The 15,153-nt window shown below is 38.4% G+C and overlaps 1 protein-coding gene and 2 long non-coding RNA genes across 4 annotated transcripts; 1 reads left to right on the top strand and 2 right to left on the bottom strand.

Annotated features, from left to right (window-relative positions):
- Positions 1-137: 137 nt before the first annotated feature.
- On the bottom strand, positions 138-4,995 carry LOC140763597 (nucleolar complex protein 2 homolog). 2 transcript variants are annotated; one of them, XM_073101865.1, is made up of 12 exons: positions 4,785-4,995; positions 4,576-4,664; positions 3,838-3,909; positions 3,226-3,750; positions 2,759-3,073; positions 2,537-2,605; positions 1,807-2,136; positions 1,529-1,735; positions 1,218-1,304; positions 1,051-1,145; positions 766-924; positions 138-674 (listed from the first exon to the last, which is right to left on the bottom strand). In XM_073101865.1, the coding sequence occupies exons 1-12, from the start codon at positions 4,804-4,806 to the stop codon at positions 341-343; spliced, it is 2,304 nt and encodes a 767-aa protein (XP_072957966.1). In that variant the 5' UTR covers positions 4,807-4,995; the 3' UTR covers positions 138-340. The 2 variants fall into 2 exon arrangements, with proteins under 2 accessions (XP_072957966.1, XP_072957965.1); XM_073101864.1 differs by having other exon boundaries at positions 4,576-4,667.
- Positions 4,996-5,445: 450 nt separating this feature from the next.
- On the top strand, positions 5,446-7,033 carry LOC140763245 (uncharacterized). Its single transcript, XR_012104806.1, has 4 exons — positions 5,446-5,583; positions 6,218-6,314; positions 6,779-6,879; positions 6,961-7,033. It is a non-coding gene; the product is annotated as an uncharacterized lncRNA (long non-coding RNA).
- A 6-nt stretch (positions 7,034-7,039) lies between these two features.
- On the bottom strand, positions 7,040-9,484 carry LOC140763246 (uncharacterized). Its single transcript, XR_012104807.1, has 3 exons — positions 9,240-9,484; positions 8,949-9,054; positions 7,040-8,720 (listed from the first exon to the last, which is right to left on the bottom strand). It is a non-coding gene; the product is annotated as an uncharacterized lncRNA (long non-coding RNA).
- Positions 9,485-15,153: the final 5,669 nt, after the last annotated feature.

Consider the following 15,153-nt stretch of genomic DNA (forward strand, 5'->3'; position numbering starts at 1 on the left):
ATCTTACTAATCATTTTCATTGTATTACTTTTCATCAGATATGCTCTCAATTGGAATTGTTATGCTCCTAATCAGGATGACATGCCTGAAGCATGTGAAAGCACAAGTTTCATCGGTTTCGCAAAGAGCTTTGTAAATTAGCTCATGAAAACTAAAAATTAGATTCTCATGTTTAACAAAATTTTCTGTCGAGACCTGCGCCGCATCAACAGTAAGTGTTCATTTACTATGCAAATCTTGACAAACTCTCCTTATCATAAGTTTGCAAGTTTGATAGGTCAGGCCGCGACAAATGATTGCCACCCTTTTAGCACTGCAATGGACTTTGAATCTCTCTGCCTCAATGATTTGCTACCTTCTTCCCCTTCTTCTTGTGGCGTGTCTTCCGTCTCCTTCTCGAAGACACTTTAGATTGTTCCTTGCCCTCCTGCTTCGGTGAAGTAACTGATTTTTGTTTCTTTCTAGCCTGTTCAGCAGACCTGTTACCTGCTTTGTTGTTGTTGTTGTCTTCCTCTTCCAAAAGAGAGTTACCATCAGCTTTGCCATCTTCGTCGCTATTGGCATCTTCATCATCTGAGCTCAGGACTAGATCCTCCACCACATCCTCATCAGCACCTACATCATGTTGCTCATCATGCTTCCGCTTCTTCTTGCTGTTCTTTTCCTCACTGACTCTGCGTACAAATAGAACTTTAAGCTCTACCTACGATACTAGAAAACGGTAGGAGAAAAATGAGCATCATAGCACACTAGTATTATCCATACTTAGATTTCTTCTTTTCTGGTAGCCAGGATGAACCGAAAACTGCAGCACCTTCTTCAGCATCATTTTCATCATCTTCATCAGCATCACTTTTGTCATCTTCATCCTTGATTTTTGACAGCTTGCTGCTAAAAGCATAAGATTTTTCTCCCACAAGGATACTGCAAAGAGATAAGTATTAGTCACCAAAACATGTACTCCTCAGAAAACAGCTAATCCCATAAAAGAAGAGAAAAAGAAAAAGAAAGCGCTGAATAATCATAATTAGAACACAACAAAAGATCAACCTAGTCTCCTCCATTGCATCATTCCTCTGCTGTGCTCTCACACGTAAGCTAGCCACCAATTTCGACAGAGGACTGCATCCACTTTCTTTTTCCTCCTATTGCAAAACAAAATTTAATCAGTTTCACACACTAAATGTCAGGATGAGAAAAATGAGGAACATGCATGCCTTGAGAAATAATTCTGCAGCAGGATCATTTGGTGAGAATCCAATATTCAGGCGCTTTGCGTTTGTGAACTCAACATTGGCCTCCACCTGGAGTAAAAAACACAAAAACAGACCCATAAGGATACATACCACAACCATTTAGTTTTATTATATACAGCTCTATATGTGCAACTTAGGCTACACACCACAGTTTAACTACTCAGCCCGATTGCTGCCACTCTGCAGCAATCAGGCTATAAGTAGCTGCCAAATGAGCAGCTTCATTTCCTGCATAGTAGCATACATGTTTATATACGGATACTCCATAATACCTGACGAATGAGCTCCTTTATTTCCCTTCTGAACCTGTCAGCTTTAGTGTTCTTGCAAAAGCTTCGCAACCGAACAAGTGGAATAAATGACAGCTCAAAAAAGGCAACTGAATAACTCCACTGAACTAAGTGTTCAGCAAGTTCTTCAACCACAGAATATATGCACGACTCCTGAAAAGAACGTGTCTTCATTGTAGGTTTATCTACCTGCAACAAGACAATTAGCTAAGAAACCATCTATCAAGTTTCTATAGTTGCATTATGACAAGAAAGTTTACCTGCTTAATGTTGAGCAGATTGACTGCTTTACCAACACCTCCAGCAGGAGGGCTACTTAGTTCTTTCATCTCTAACATATCAAGCAGAAGAGATGACACAGGAATAAAGGTACCAGTGGCTCCAGCAATACGGTTGAGCATTTTTACACATCGCAGACGAAGTGGGAAGTATCTCGCAGTTGGAACCAAACATGCCACTCCGTGGATTATCTGAGTAAGCGGATAAGCCAAAGGTCGGAAATCAGCTTCTGCGTTGTACGCACATATAACCCCACTCCAGAGCTCAAGGCAGAATATGAACTGCCAATCATAAACTTTTTGATATGCCTTCTGCAAAGGAGAAAGGAAGAACATGAGACAACTATCAATTAGTTAGTAATTATTGCTAGAAGTAATGAAGAAATAAGCATCTTTCTACATGACTTGTATAGATAACAAGAGGACAGCGTAAAGTGATTGCTGACAAGAAATTGCCAAAAGCATGGGAACCTAACTTCTGATCCCTTCAAAGTGTCCAAAATTTAAAATTTTCACATAATACAATGATTGTGAAACATCTTATCAAACAGGTGCATGGTTGCAAGCAGATTATTTACAGAATGTCATAATGAGAAACAAATAAAAGTCTTGACATATGCTAATGGAAATTTTACACTACTCTTTCCTCAATAAAAGATATACAGAAGATGCAGAATCAGAAAGCATAAGGAAATATGTTAATATGACTCACTGCAACTTGCTCCTTTGTAGGCTTGCTGTTTTCCTTCGGTTTCTTTTCCTTTCTTTTGTCTTTCAGTGCCTTTCAAAAGAAAAAGGAAACAAGAAATAATGAAGTAGAACAACTAGCAGCAGCCAACATATCAAACATATCTATTTGAGAGCACACATGAAATAAATCAATAAATTAAGAATTAAGAAAAGAAGAAAAGATAGAAAACATATACTACATTACCTTAGGGCCCCTTTCAGTGAGAGCGCCTCGTAGTACCACTGCCAGTTGACGAATAAAAACAAATGCATGTTGATAAGCAGAAGGTGGGTCAACACCATATAGTTCAGTGACACAATTTCCCAAGAATTGAATTTGCCGCAGTTTTGATCTACTAACAGATTTAGCTAGCTTGCAATTCAGAATATAAGCCTTGTATACGCCCTTAAGGCACGTATCAAGACAATCAGAACCAATCCGAACACATATATCTCGGAGGAACAGAAATGAAACGACTGGCAGAGCACCTCTTCCAGTGCCCCAAGAGTGCAATACAACCTGTAGTCAGATAAAACATTGAGATAAAATCAATATATGACGTATTAGATGTTTGGAGTGTATATATGTACGTAGGCAAGACAGAAATAGTATGAGCTAACGTACTTAACAGGAGAACAAAACCAAAATAAAGAAAAATCATTGATACATACCTTAACATACTTCCTCAGTAGAGTAGGAAAAGCAGCTAAAAAGACAGCTGATGCCTTAACGCGTTTTAATGTAAATGAGATCATCTGTTCATCAGTCATCTGTGTTAATATATGAAGTGCATTCCCAAGATATAGCCTCATTAAGCTGCCATATTTCTTCCATGTTTTAGTGGTCATCAGTTCCACAATAGTCTCCTTCTTTCCTCCAGAGCTAGGGGCATTTAGTAATCCACGGAGGATACCATCCATTTCATTGAGAACAAAAACCATTACCTTATTGAATACACCACTAGAAATGATCCTAAATTTAGCTTCTGTGTCATTTTCTCCATCATCACCATAATGGCATGCTGTCCGGAAAGCCCGAAGAAGAGATTGAACTGCACCAAGTTTTCCATCTTCTTTGATTGCCTTGCACCATGAATCAACCATTTCAGTTGTAATAACTTTCCTAGGTGGTTTTTCTTCTTTCTCAGTATCAGGTTCAAATTCCACAGCTTCATCCAGATCAGTTCCAGCATCCTCCTGCACAACATGTTCATCTAAGAGGTTGGATTCTGAGTTTATTAAGCTAAAGTGATACTACAAGAAAGATGCAAAATATATACTCACATCAATATCTTCACCATCAAACTCCAAGAGTTCTTTGTCAAACTCTTTTAGATACTGATAGAATTCAGGATGCTGCAAAAAGCAAATTATGTTTGCATAAATAAATCTGATATAGTAAGAAATTATTTCATTTTTTGGGGTCAGGAAGTAACCAGAAAATCCATGAAGCGCAATCATAAAGGTGTAAAAGAAACAATGCCATAGTTATGACGAAACACTTAAACCAACACTGGAAGGAAGCTTGCGCGTTCTTATTTTATTTCTTCCTCTGCAACCCAGTTAACACAACAGATTTAATAAATTCTGCAAAACAAAGATCATAAGGCCAGCTGACCACATAAATACACACTGGCAATCCCTGAATTTGTCAAGGTCTGCCTATATGAAGCATAACAAGATATCAGAGGACGATATATCGACAAACTATAATATAATTATCAGAGCACCATATTTGGGCCTCTTCCATTGATTAGTAAATATTATGCTGGTGCCCAATTTATGCGTAGCGTTTAATCAGATGTTGTGCTCCTGCCAGGGATAACAGTCAGAGGATGTGGTTTCTCTCCAAGTGTAGACTTTAGAGCACAACATCCACTACTGTCATCAACCCATCTCAGCACACAAATAAATCTATAGCTACATAATTCCTAAATAATCACAGTAACTCATAACTTCACTGAATTTGTTTTTACCAGAATACTAAAAGATAGGACAAAAATTAAAACAAGAACAGCCCACCTTCTCTTGCAGCCTTTCCAATTGTTTCACATGCTCTTTAGCTTTACTTCTGGAGCCAGGGACGCTTTCTTCCTCCCCATAGTCGCTTGCTTCTAACCCCCAAAAAAAAAAAAAAAAATCATCCCAGTATTAAAAAAAAAAAACCTATTTGTGAGCATATATACAAGTGTACAAAACTAGGATAAATTTGGAATAGAGTCGAAGCAAACCCGAGTCCTCGATATCCGACATGATTGGGAGTGTGTATTAAGCTTCAAAAATTTCGTCGTCCTAACGCAGATAACCAAGAGCGGTGAGCGATATCTTGTTATCTTACAGGAAGAGAGGGGGAAACAAACGCTGATGGAGAGGATTCGACACACCGCCGCCTGCAGCCGCTATCGGTGCTCGTCCAGCCCTAGTCAGTGGAAGGAGCCGGCTTACTTGCTTTCGCGGTAGGGGGTGTTCATGGGCCGGATTGGGGCCGAAAAATGTGGGACCAACTTCGTATCTGGGCCTAGCCCGCGCCAGAACACAAGGCGCTTCGGACCTTCTGGGTTCGAGCCATCAGAATATAAAATATGAAAATTATCGTTATTTAACGTCTTAGGTTTATAATAAATATGGTATCAAAGTCAGAGGTTATGGGATCAAATCTTATTATGCCTATCTTAGCCTCAAAATATAAAACTCTATCAGCATGGCATATATCTCGCTACGTCGTCTCAAAACCCTCAAATGTTCGCTTTACCAGGCACTCAGCATCCAATCCCCTCTCCTTCTTCCTAATTCTATCATCTAATCTATGGATGGTATATCGTCGTCGTTGTTTGCCGCCACTTTCTTAGAACTTGCATGTGAATGTGTACATTTGGGGAGCTAGAAGTTGAATTAGGGTCCTTGTCGTTTCTCAGGATTGGACCAGTGATAGTTGTGGCGTTGACGATTTTGGATGGGATAGCGACGACGATGCCGGAGAGGAGCAGCAGCCAAAGATCCTCTACTCTCCCAATTCTTCGGAATGATAATGTGAATAGTTGATCATTTAATCTTGAATGGCCATTTGCTTCTTGTACATTTATGTTCGATTTGTTTAGGGTTCTGAGGTGGGCATTTCTAGTTCGAATTTTATGGCCCATTACGTTGGAAGGAGTTTAAACCTCTAGGGAGATGGTAGCTAAAGCAATGAAGAATAATGATAATTGCAATTAGTCAGTGGTCATTCCTCCTTATAGTAATTTATCTTTGTCTATTGTATCTTATTCTTGGAATTTCTCGAGCAATGCAGAAGGAGATTCGGAAGCCATACTGGAATCACTACTTGCTTATGCAGTATGCATTTGCAATGCAGAATAAATTAAATTCTTCTTCTATTTTTTCCTGCAATTTCTTGTTAATTATATTGCAATGCGAATTCCTCTGATATGGATGACTATGAAGACAAGGTGATTTCCTTGGTTATGCTTCTGATAGAAAGTCATTTAATGGCATTTTGGAAGCATTTTGAGTTTGTAAAAGCTCATAAAGTCGTCGGCAATGATCTTCCAGTATCTCTTTGATGCCTTTTGTAGCTTGTTTGATCTGTTTGTTTGGCTGTTCCTCTTTTTTGTTTGATTTTAAAATACATGATTAGTTACAAGCTTGTTTAAATTCTCCATTATAGGATTTTGGAGAAGAACTCTCGGAGAAAGATATTATATTGACCTTGGTGGAGGTGGGCTATAAAAGAGAGGAAGCATCTTCAGCTATTTTTAGATGTGGTATACTTCTCGCATTTAACCAGTTCTTATAGCAATCAAATTTTCTTATTGCTAAATACTTAATCTTATCAGTTCGTTTTGCAAAATTCATTAATTGAATGCTTGGTTAGATTAGTGTTAGTTTTTATTCTCTAGTGGAGGTAATTCAGGTAAATTGAGTTGTACCATAGAGGCACTTTTCATTTAGTTGATCTGTTTTGGCTGCAGATTTGCTTTTTAGTTTCCCAACTCCTCATCGCTTGCCTCTCTCAGTCTCTGCTAATAAAACTGCAGTTCATCTGCTTCTGTGAAGTGCTCATCTGAAATTTGTGTAGAATTTAGATTTTTTTCTTTAACAAATGAAAAACTTTACACAAGTATTTCTTTGCACTCCTAATCATCTCAAATCCTGTTAGGAATCCATCGTCAGTCTTCAATACTTATGATATTCCTAATATATTTTACCTTGATTTAATTGCTTTCAGGTTCGGGTGCTTCTTTCTCAGTACTTGTGGATTCTATTCATGCTGCTGAGATGGAAGAGGAACTAAAATAATTCATTGCTTCAAGTTCTGTTGAAGATGAGGTAACTGTTGGATATCCAATTTTATCTGACAACTTCACTGTTTAGATTTGCTTATCATCATTCATATTTTGGGAGTCTCAGACCTTTGGAAGCTACAAATGTAACTCTTTAAGAGAGAAGAAAAGGAAGAAACAAAACTACTAAGGAGAAGAAGCAAGTTCTGAGAGACCATGTAAAAAATGTTGATGAGAATGACGATTCAATGATCATTCTCCCAAATCCAATGCTTGGGTTTGGGCTTCCAAATGAGAGAACGCGTGTGATACACAGAAGGCTACCCCAAGGCAGCTATTGGTCCCCCATATTTCTATTACGAGAATGTAGCACTAGCACCAAAAGCACTTTGGAGACCTATCTCTCGATTCCTTTATGATATCAAGCCTGAGTTTGTCAATTCGAAGTACTTCTGTGTTACTGCTCAGAAAAGAGTGTATGTCCGCAACCTCCTAGTAGAGAACAGATTTCCTCTTCTTCCGACTCCTCCAAAAACGATACATGATGCCTTTCCATTAACAACTGGTGGCCTACCTGGGATCCTAGAACACAGTTGAATTGTCTGCAGACATGCGTTGCACGTGCTAAACTTACTGAGAGGATCCAACATAAATTTGCAGCTTCAGATGACCCACCATCCCCAAAGGTTCTACAAGATATTCTGAATGAATGTAGGAGATGGAATCTTGTGTGGGTTGGGCTGCACAGAGTTGCACCCCTCGAATCAGATGAGATAGAATATCTATTAGGATTTCCAAGAAATCACACAAGAGGGGGTGGCATTAGCAGGACGGAGAGATATCGGTGCCTTGGCTACTCATTCCAGGTGGATAAGTGGCATACCACCTATCTGTGCTGAAGGAATTGTTCCCCTGTGCCATGACAGTGCTTTCGATCTTCTCTTGCATTGAGGGAGCTGAGGTATCTCTCCACCATTTTGGGGATATAAATGAAGGCTGTTGTTTCTTGAGATCTCTGAAACAAATAGAAACATACTCTGAGGCTGGTGGGAGCAAACAAATCAAACAGGGATGCTTGTTGAGATAGCTGATGTGCAGCAAGTCAGCAGTGATGACCTGCAGCAGTTGGTAAACACATATGGTGGTTTCAATCTGGTGATTGGTGGAAGTCAATGCAATAATCTTTCAGGTAGTAATCGCCACACCCATGCTGGCCTCGAGGGTGAACAGTCTGCTCTCTTCTACCATTACTATCGCATCCTAGATCTCATAAACTCTATAATGGGAAAGTAGCGATTTGCGCTGACAGATCTTTTACCTGAGACCGTCTATGCCATTTTCTTCTTTATACTTTTACCCCAAGAGTTGTGCTTTATTTTTGAAAAACTTTGAAATGATACCATACATGTTCTGTTCTTGTATATGATACTTTACAGGCCTCTGTGTGGTTCCAAAGCTGAAATATTTCTCCAGTTTGAACCATTTACATGTAGATGCTAAATGCAGTTAATTTGTGGCCAATTCTTATTGAATGAAATTCTCCAGTGTCTCTAAATTGGTCTGTCTCAGTGCATTACGTGAGAGTTATCTGTCATGTGATCTTCCTCATGAGCAATCATATTCTTGAAAAATGCACATCAATGAACAACCAACCGAATTCACATCCACATGCATCTCCAATTAACTTTCGCAACAAAATTTCAAGAGAAGAATTAAAGGAAGGAAATTTATCGTTCTATGTAACTATCGATCTCTTCCGTTAACACCATAGCCAGTATTAGGAGGAGAGAGCATGTTGGATGAGTTGTGCATTCCTCAATCTTCTCTGCTGTGCTTCAAAGTAGGAGCTAAAGAATGCCGGATTTTCCTTCAGTAGTTCATTCCACACTGCACGCAATTGCTAAACAAGTCAATTAGCCTCAAGAAGATACAACTTGTTAGATTCCTACACGATTAGCTACATGCATACTAATCCGAGCATTGACATATAAAATTGTTCAACTAGATAGTCATTAAGATCATTAAAATGCATGTAGAATTAGTATTGGACTTACTGAAATGGTAGGAAGTACTGATATAAATTCAAAGAAGAAGATGAAGTAGAATTAGTACTACCTGTGATGGTCACAACTGGCTCAATGCTCGCATACTCTGCCAATGCTGCGACAACCGCATCGCGATCCATGTCGAATGTCAAGCATTTCTCTATCAGGTGTTGAACCTACCATCACAAGCAGCAGTTTGCAGGCACTAAGCATCGCAATCAATCGATGAATCTGAATCTAAGTCAAATTTTACGTAGAACTGAAGATCTTGCCATTGTTTCCCTTAGCATGTTCATCACTGAAAGAACTTAACATGCATGAAAAAGGATTAGAAGGAAGCTAGGAATGGCGTATAAATTACCAAGCGAATGTAGCATCGAGGACGGCATCGAAAGTAATGGCGAAGAGGAGGAGAGTGAGAGGAATGGACACCAGTGCACATCTCTTCTTCCTTCTGGTTTCCAATGGTGAAGGTTGGTAATGGTGCAACGCAAGTGAGCAAGAGTTCCGGTAACAAAGCCTCCGTTGTTATTATTTACAGTGCTGTGGATGTGTCTTAAAAGATAGAATTTGGGATGTAGTAAGCTTGGCATTGGCTGGGAAGGGCTTCGCCCATCAGGAATTTAGGATAAGATCACAAACCTAATTCTGTGATGGTCTCATATGGACTCGGTTGTGGTCCTCGGAAGAGATCGATCCATGGCTTCATGTGGACCATGAAACATTGAAACTTGGCATAAGATTAGTGGACGGATTTTTGATCTTGGATTCCAAGATCTAGAAAGAGATAGCCCACTATTACACCTGGACGCCAAGATGCGTGCTGCACAAGCTCCAATCTCAAAGCCCAAGGTGCAACTCATTTTCTTTCTTCTTTTTTTTTTTAAAAAAATAAATAAATTTTATTAATCACAAAAAAAAAGGCCTCAAAATTTCCATGAAGTATTTAAGATATTACTTCATGTAGCAAAAAATCTCTAGCCCTGCCCTAATTTTGGTAGCGAAATAGCAGCATAATTACTAGCTTTTGAAGCAGTGGAAAAATGAAATAAATACGAAGGACACGAATATAGTTCCATGGGGCAGCAATATTGCAGTAGATGAAGTTGATAAGGTGTGACTTATTTTTAATTAATTTTTTTCCGTGTCTCATAGGCTAGTTCCTTGTTATTTAATTTTCATGTACGCTAATCCCCTAGTGATGTGTGTGTGGTACTTCAATTTTAATTACTTTCTTTGGAGATATTAGAAGCTAATTAATCATTACAAAAATTTAAGGGAATGTTTGAGAATCTATGAACTCACTGTTAGAAGAGATCTTTTAGTAAAATTAAAAATGTATCACAAGAACTCCTACTCCTGTGGGAAACATTGTTGAAATTAAGCAGTCAGGAATGAGGATTCGGATCAGGATTTAGAGATGTTAAATATATAAATACTGACATTAGTAATAAGAAACAGTGATGCATTAAAACTTGATCTTCTCCAGTTGATTGCATGGCATTATGCTATCCAACTAGACTTCTGCCACCAACAACTTATAAAACACTCACCAAACTATCAAATTCTCCTTTGCAGTTATGAGAGAAGATTAGCCCCCACCTTCACAGTGGCATTCATACATGGCACAATATAATTGGTGTGAAGCAAGAAGAAAGTCTAATCTTTCAAACTGCCCATGATCCTTCCAAACACTAAAAGTACTAAACTAATTAAGTTACCATCTAACAAGAGTTACACAGGAGTGACACCAATGACATACATGATACATATACTGGGCCCAAGCCACTACCACCAATTTGCTGCCCCTCACCAACCCATCATTAGAACTTTTCTGGGAAGGCCATCAGAGGGCAAAAGAGCAACTACCTTAAAAGCTATAAGGCTAGATCTCAGATGGTTCCAATTCATGTCAATGGGTCACATCAGCTTCAATTCTTGAGGCCTAGATAGCCCTAAAGATGAATGAATCAATCATTTGGGCCCAATCAGAAGGGTGTATCCATTATCCCACTCCTCTTCTTCTTTCCACCTCATGTGGTCTTGAGAGTACTGAAACATGGGGCTGTGAGTTGTGTGCTTGTGTGTTTTAAGTCCCCACATCTAAATAAACTTTAGTGGTATCTAAATTTGGTCATCTACAGGTTACTTAGATAAGTAATGTAAGATGTTGATGGTGAAAGACACAATTAGTTATGGTAGTTAACTTGAAAATAGACTTTTCTTCCTTTGTCAATATCACTGCTTAGTTTTACTTTGCTTTGCTGAAGTTGAGCAAGTTTAAAGCAGTTGGAAATATCCACTATCCACTGTTTTAGTAGAGCACATTAGTCCCATAATTAACTTTCAAGCTGAGTTAACATAATAATATAGTAATCAATGAGTTAATACGATATTAGAACAGAGGTCATGAATTCATATCCTATCGTGTTACTCTGTCGTTTAAAATGTGTCAAATACATATATCAGACCTATCAAAATATCTCAAGCTTAGAAATAAGCGAGAGTGATAGAATATAGAATTTATTATCTTCTAGTAGCTTAAGTTTTTTAGAGCAGATCTATATTGAGTTAGCATGACGTTAACCTCTGCTCTGCTTCCTTCTCAAAGGGAATTTTCATACCTAAGGAAAGAAATTCTTCCAGGATGGAAAGATCTCCTCTTGGAAGAGGAAATGATAGGGTGAAAGCTTAATGTTTCACCCCTAGATGAGAGAGCTAGCAAGAGGGCAGTTAATTATTCAAAGCTAATGCCATTCGTTAAGCCCTGCATACAAGTCAAAAGTACACGCCCAGTACATTCTTCATAGGGAAAGGCTACACTAATATACAAAGTAGGCTGGCTATATGTGAGAATTTTGAAAGGTTACCATGATCTAGTTCTTAGTATATGCTTTTAGTTTCAATTATATCATGATTGTTGATGATTAATCTCATCTAGAGGTACCATCTCCTTGCCGCCTCTATCCATGCTCATCTTGTCATCGTCAAAAGTCTCTATATTCAATAATTAAAAGAGGTTGCTGTGGAGTCACTTTCAATTCAAAAAATCTAAGAGGTTGGGTCTAGCCCAACATCTTATTATCCATCCGATTCGTCTCCGTATCCGAGTTTTGCGGGATAACAAAGACTTATTAGAGTCTAGCGGATAATCTTCAATCTTAATCATACACCAGAAAGATAGAACTCAAATGACAGACCTCCTCTTCTTTCCATGACTCATTATTTATTCAATGTGGTAGAAGTCTAGCTATTCTAAGCTATGTAACAAACTTATCAGACTCCTTGACCTTAGGTGAATAATTAGCATGGACTTTTCATTAAAAGAAAAACTATTAAGTACAAGAGGCAACCCTGTAGACCCAACTTGGCCACCTGGCCATCTTCTCCCTTGTACCCTAGAGAAAGAGAGAGAGAGAAAGAGAAAGAGAGCATTGACAAAAAGATTAAAGAAGAGGAAAAGAAGAAAAGAATAAGCAATGAATGGTGTAAACAAGAGACATAGTAGAGAGATGATGGATCATGGATGCACTCCACCCTTTTGTAGAATCTTATTCCCTGTGTCTGTACTTTTCCAATTCACAAGCATACATGCTCCATGTGCCAACCTATCTCCATTATTATTATCCACCTCATTACACTAACCTCACACATGTCCATTATAATTCACTCTTATCATAGATATATATATGATATACATATAGAGATGACCATGGTGGTAAATCTATCATTTGGATTGGAATATGAATGCCAAGATTGGTCCCCCTCCCAGTAGTGCCCTAAAGCCAACATCCCATGCTTCCAAGGTACATTGCTTCACAACCAACTTGGCCCTTCCTATTTATTGGCTGGACCACTGCATGGCCATCATATGAAATGAAGTGATTAAGGGTTGGCTTAGTTAGTGCTTTGTGAGTTAATTAGCCCTAGGATTAGGAACCAACTCATGTGTAGTGGAAGCTACCATTCTTTTGCTGCTCAGTGGAAAGCTCTCCTTTCTTTTATGGTAGCCTCCAAATGCACTCCTAGGTTTCCACCTGTTCTTCTACAGCTCTCTCTCTCTCTCTCTCTCTCTCTCTCTCTCTCTCTCTGTACAAAGTTTTCACCTCTGGCTCTTGTACTATATGTGTGTGTGTATATATATATATATATATAAGCATTATATTCTCCAAGTTGGCTAATAAAATTCCTGGGTGAATGAGTTGTATGAAATCTATGCCAACAACTCTGGCCACTTCACCTGAGGTGGCTCCAATTTGCAGGCACTAAATCAAGCGAGTTGTTTATTGTTGGGTCCCACTTGAAAACGAGATTTGGGTAATTGGATCGAGTGAAAAGTATGTGACTGCCAAAACAGTAGATCCACTGTTGTTCTTAGGGTTGAAACTTCTTTTATTATCTTGGGGATTTTTAAATTAATGAGGTTTTCTATAACTCTAATTATGGTCAGTTAAACTTGACTAATTACATTTAAAATTTAGTGTTAAATAGTATTCAAAGATGAAAAAAGAGTTTATAAATTTATTAATTTGAATAACCATTTGTTAGGAAAATTTTCAAAATTGCCATTAGATAGTCACTAAAATTATTATACTTTATTCAAGATAATTATTTTGTTAGTTAATCACAACTGCGAATCAAATGAAAAACTATTATCCCCTTATATAAATTACTTAAAGTAATTTAAAAACTATCAAGTATTATAACCAATATATCTTCTTTCATGCAAGACAAAAGTACATTCCAAACTTAAGTTTAAGAGAATGAGATATTTTAGTCATTTACATATATTTACTTACTTTAATAGCAATCAACTGTGAATATTCTTTTAAAACCTAATTAGGAGTAGGATTGCATCATGGAGTCATAAAAGTATCATGACACATTCATCACGCTTGCCTCATGGTCCATCCATATATGCCTCCCAAGCTCTCATTCTCCCTCTCTTCCTACCACTTTACTTAATTACTTGCCAAAAGGAAACAAAGAGAATGGAGGAGCTCTTTCCACCTTCTTTATATTTACCTTTAGATTTGGTGCATGGTCCCCTCTTTTGGCTCTCTGTTAACGGATCTTTCTCCTTCTCTCTGGATCTTTCTCTCTTAGATCTTTCTTCAGGTCACCACCATGTGGAGAAGTAGAGCTGTCGGAAGCTAAGAGCAACACTAACGCTTCCCTTTCTCTTAGTCGCTTTCACATACTTACCATCTCTCCAACTTACATTCCATCTCATCTTACCATTACAATAACGGTTCTTTTTCATTTCTTTCTTCTTAATTAAGTTGGTGTTATCGGTGTACTTATAACCCTTGGAATAATTTAATAGGTATGGAAGTGCTACTGTGCGAATGCTTAGTGGTAATCTAATGGGTCGAAAGTGCCAGCCCAATGGGCTCTGTCAATCCCAGTATAACTAAGGCCATAAGGGTTTAAGTTTTAACCATAATATAATAATAATTAAAAAAAAACTAAGGCGATAAGTTCACCGTCCCTATCCGTGAATCCATGCACCGCCTCCCCCAGGTAGGTGGACGGTTACAGTTCTTTTTCAAGGTAAATTATATATCCACCCAATAAGTTTGAATCTAAATATTAGTTTTTAATTAAAAAAATTTAAGAAATAATTAACGGAAAAGAGAAATAAGCAAGGGCTTCTAATTCTAGGTGTAATTAATTATCCATTAGTTATTTTTTGGGGGGGTTTAGAGCCATTGCTGCAGTGCTTCGGAGGGTGGGAAAGAAGAAGACAGCGTTGGTGTGGGTGATGCCCAACATCGATAGCACCGTTATTAATGTCTTAACGCAGCTGGGAGGAGAAGGGAGGAGGGGGGGGGGGGGGGGGGGGGGGGGGGGGTTGGGGGTAAGGTCACCTGGGGGTGGTGGCATCGCACGTATTGCTATTTATTTCCCTTGATAGGGACACGTGTTTTTGTTTTTACCTTTTTCAGCTTTTCTTTTCCCTGTACAGCAGTCATTAGTAGGTTCCTAGCCTTTTGAATAATAACACTATTATACGCTTTCAACTTTATTTTATCTGTTCTTCTTAATTAGAGCTGCGTACTAGTACTAATACTAATACTAATTCTAATTTTAATAGAGGCTGTAATTATTTGATGGAGAAAAGAATAGGAAGGGTTATTAAAGTTGTTAATAAGGTTGGATTAGTTGGTAATGGCACGTAGGACGGTTTCCCAACGGAAGACGGGGGGGGGGGGGGCGGCGGGGGAAGTAGTTAGTGTGCGATGGTGTAGTGATGGTTTAATGCAGCAGTAATA

Source organism: Typha angustifolia, chromosome 7 (assembly GCF_048772165.1).
Source record: "Typha angustifolia cultivar Huaian chromosome 7, ASM4877216v1, whole genome shotgun sequence".
Lineage (NCBI taxonomy): Eukaryota > Viridiplantae > Streptophyta > Magnoliopsida > Poales > Typhaceae > Typha > Typha angustifolia.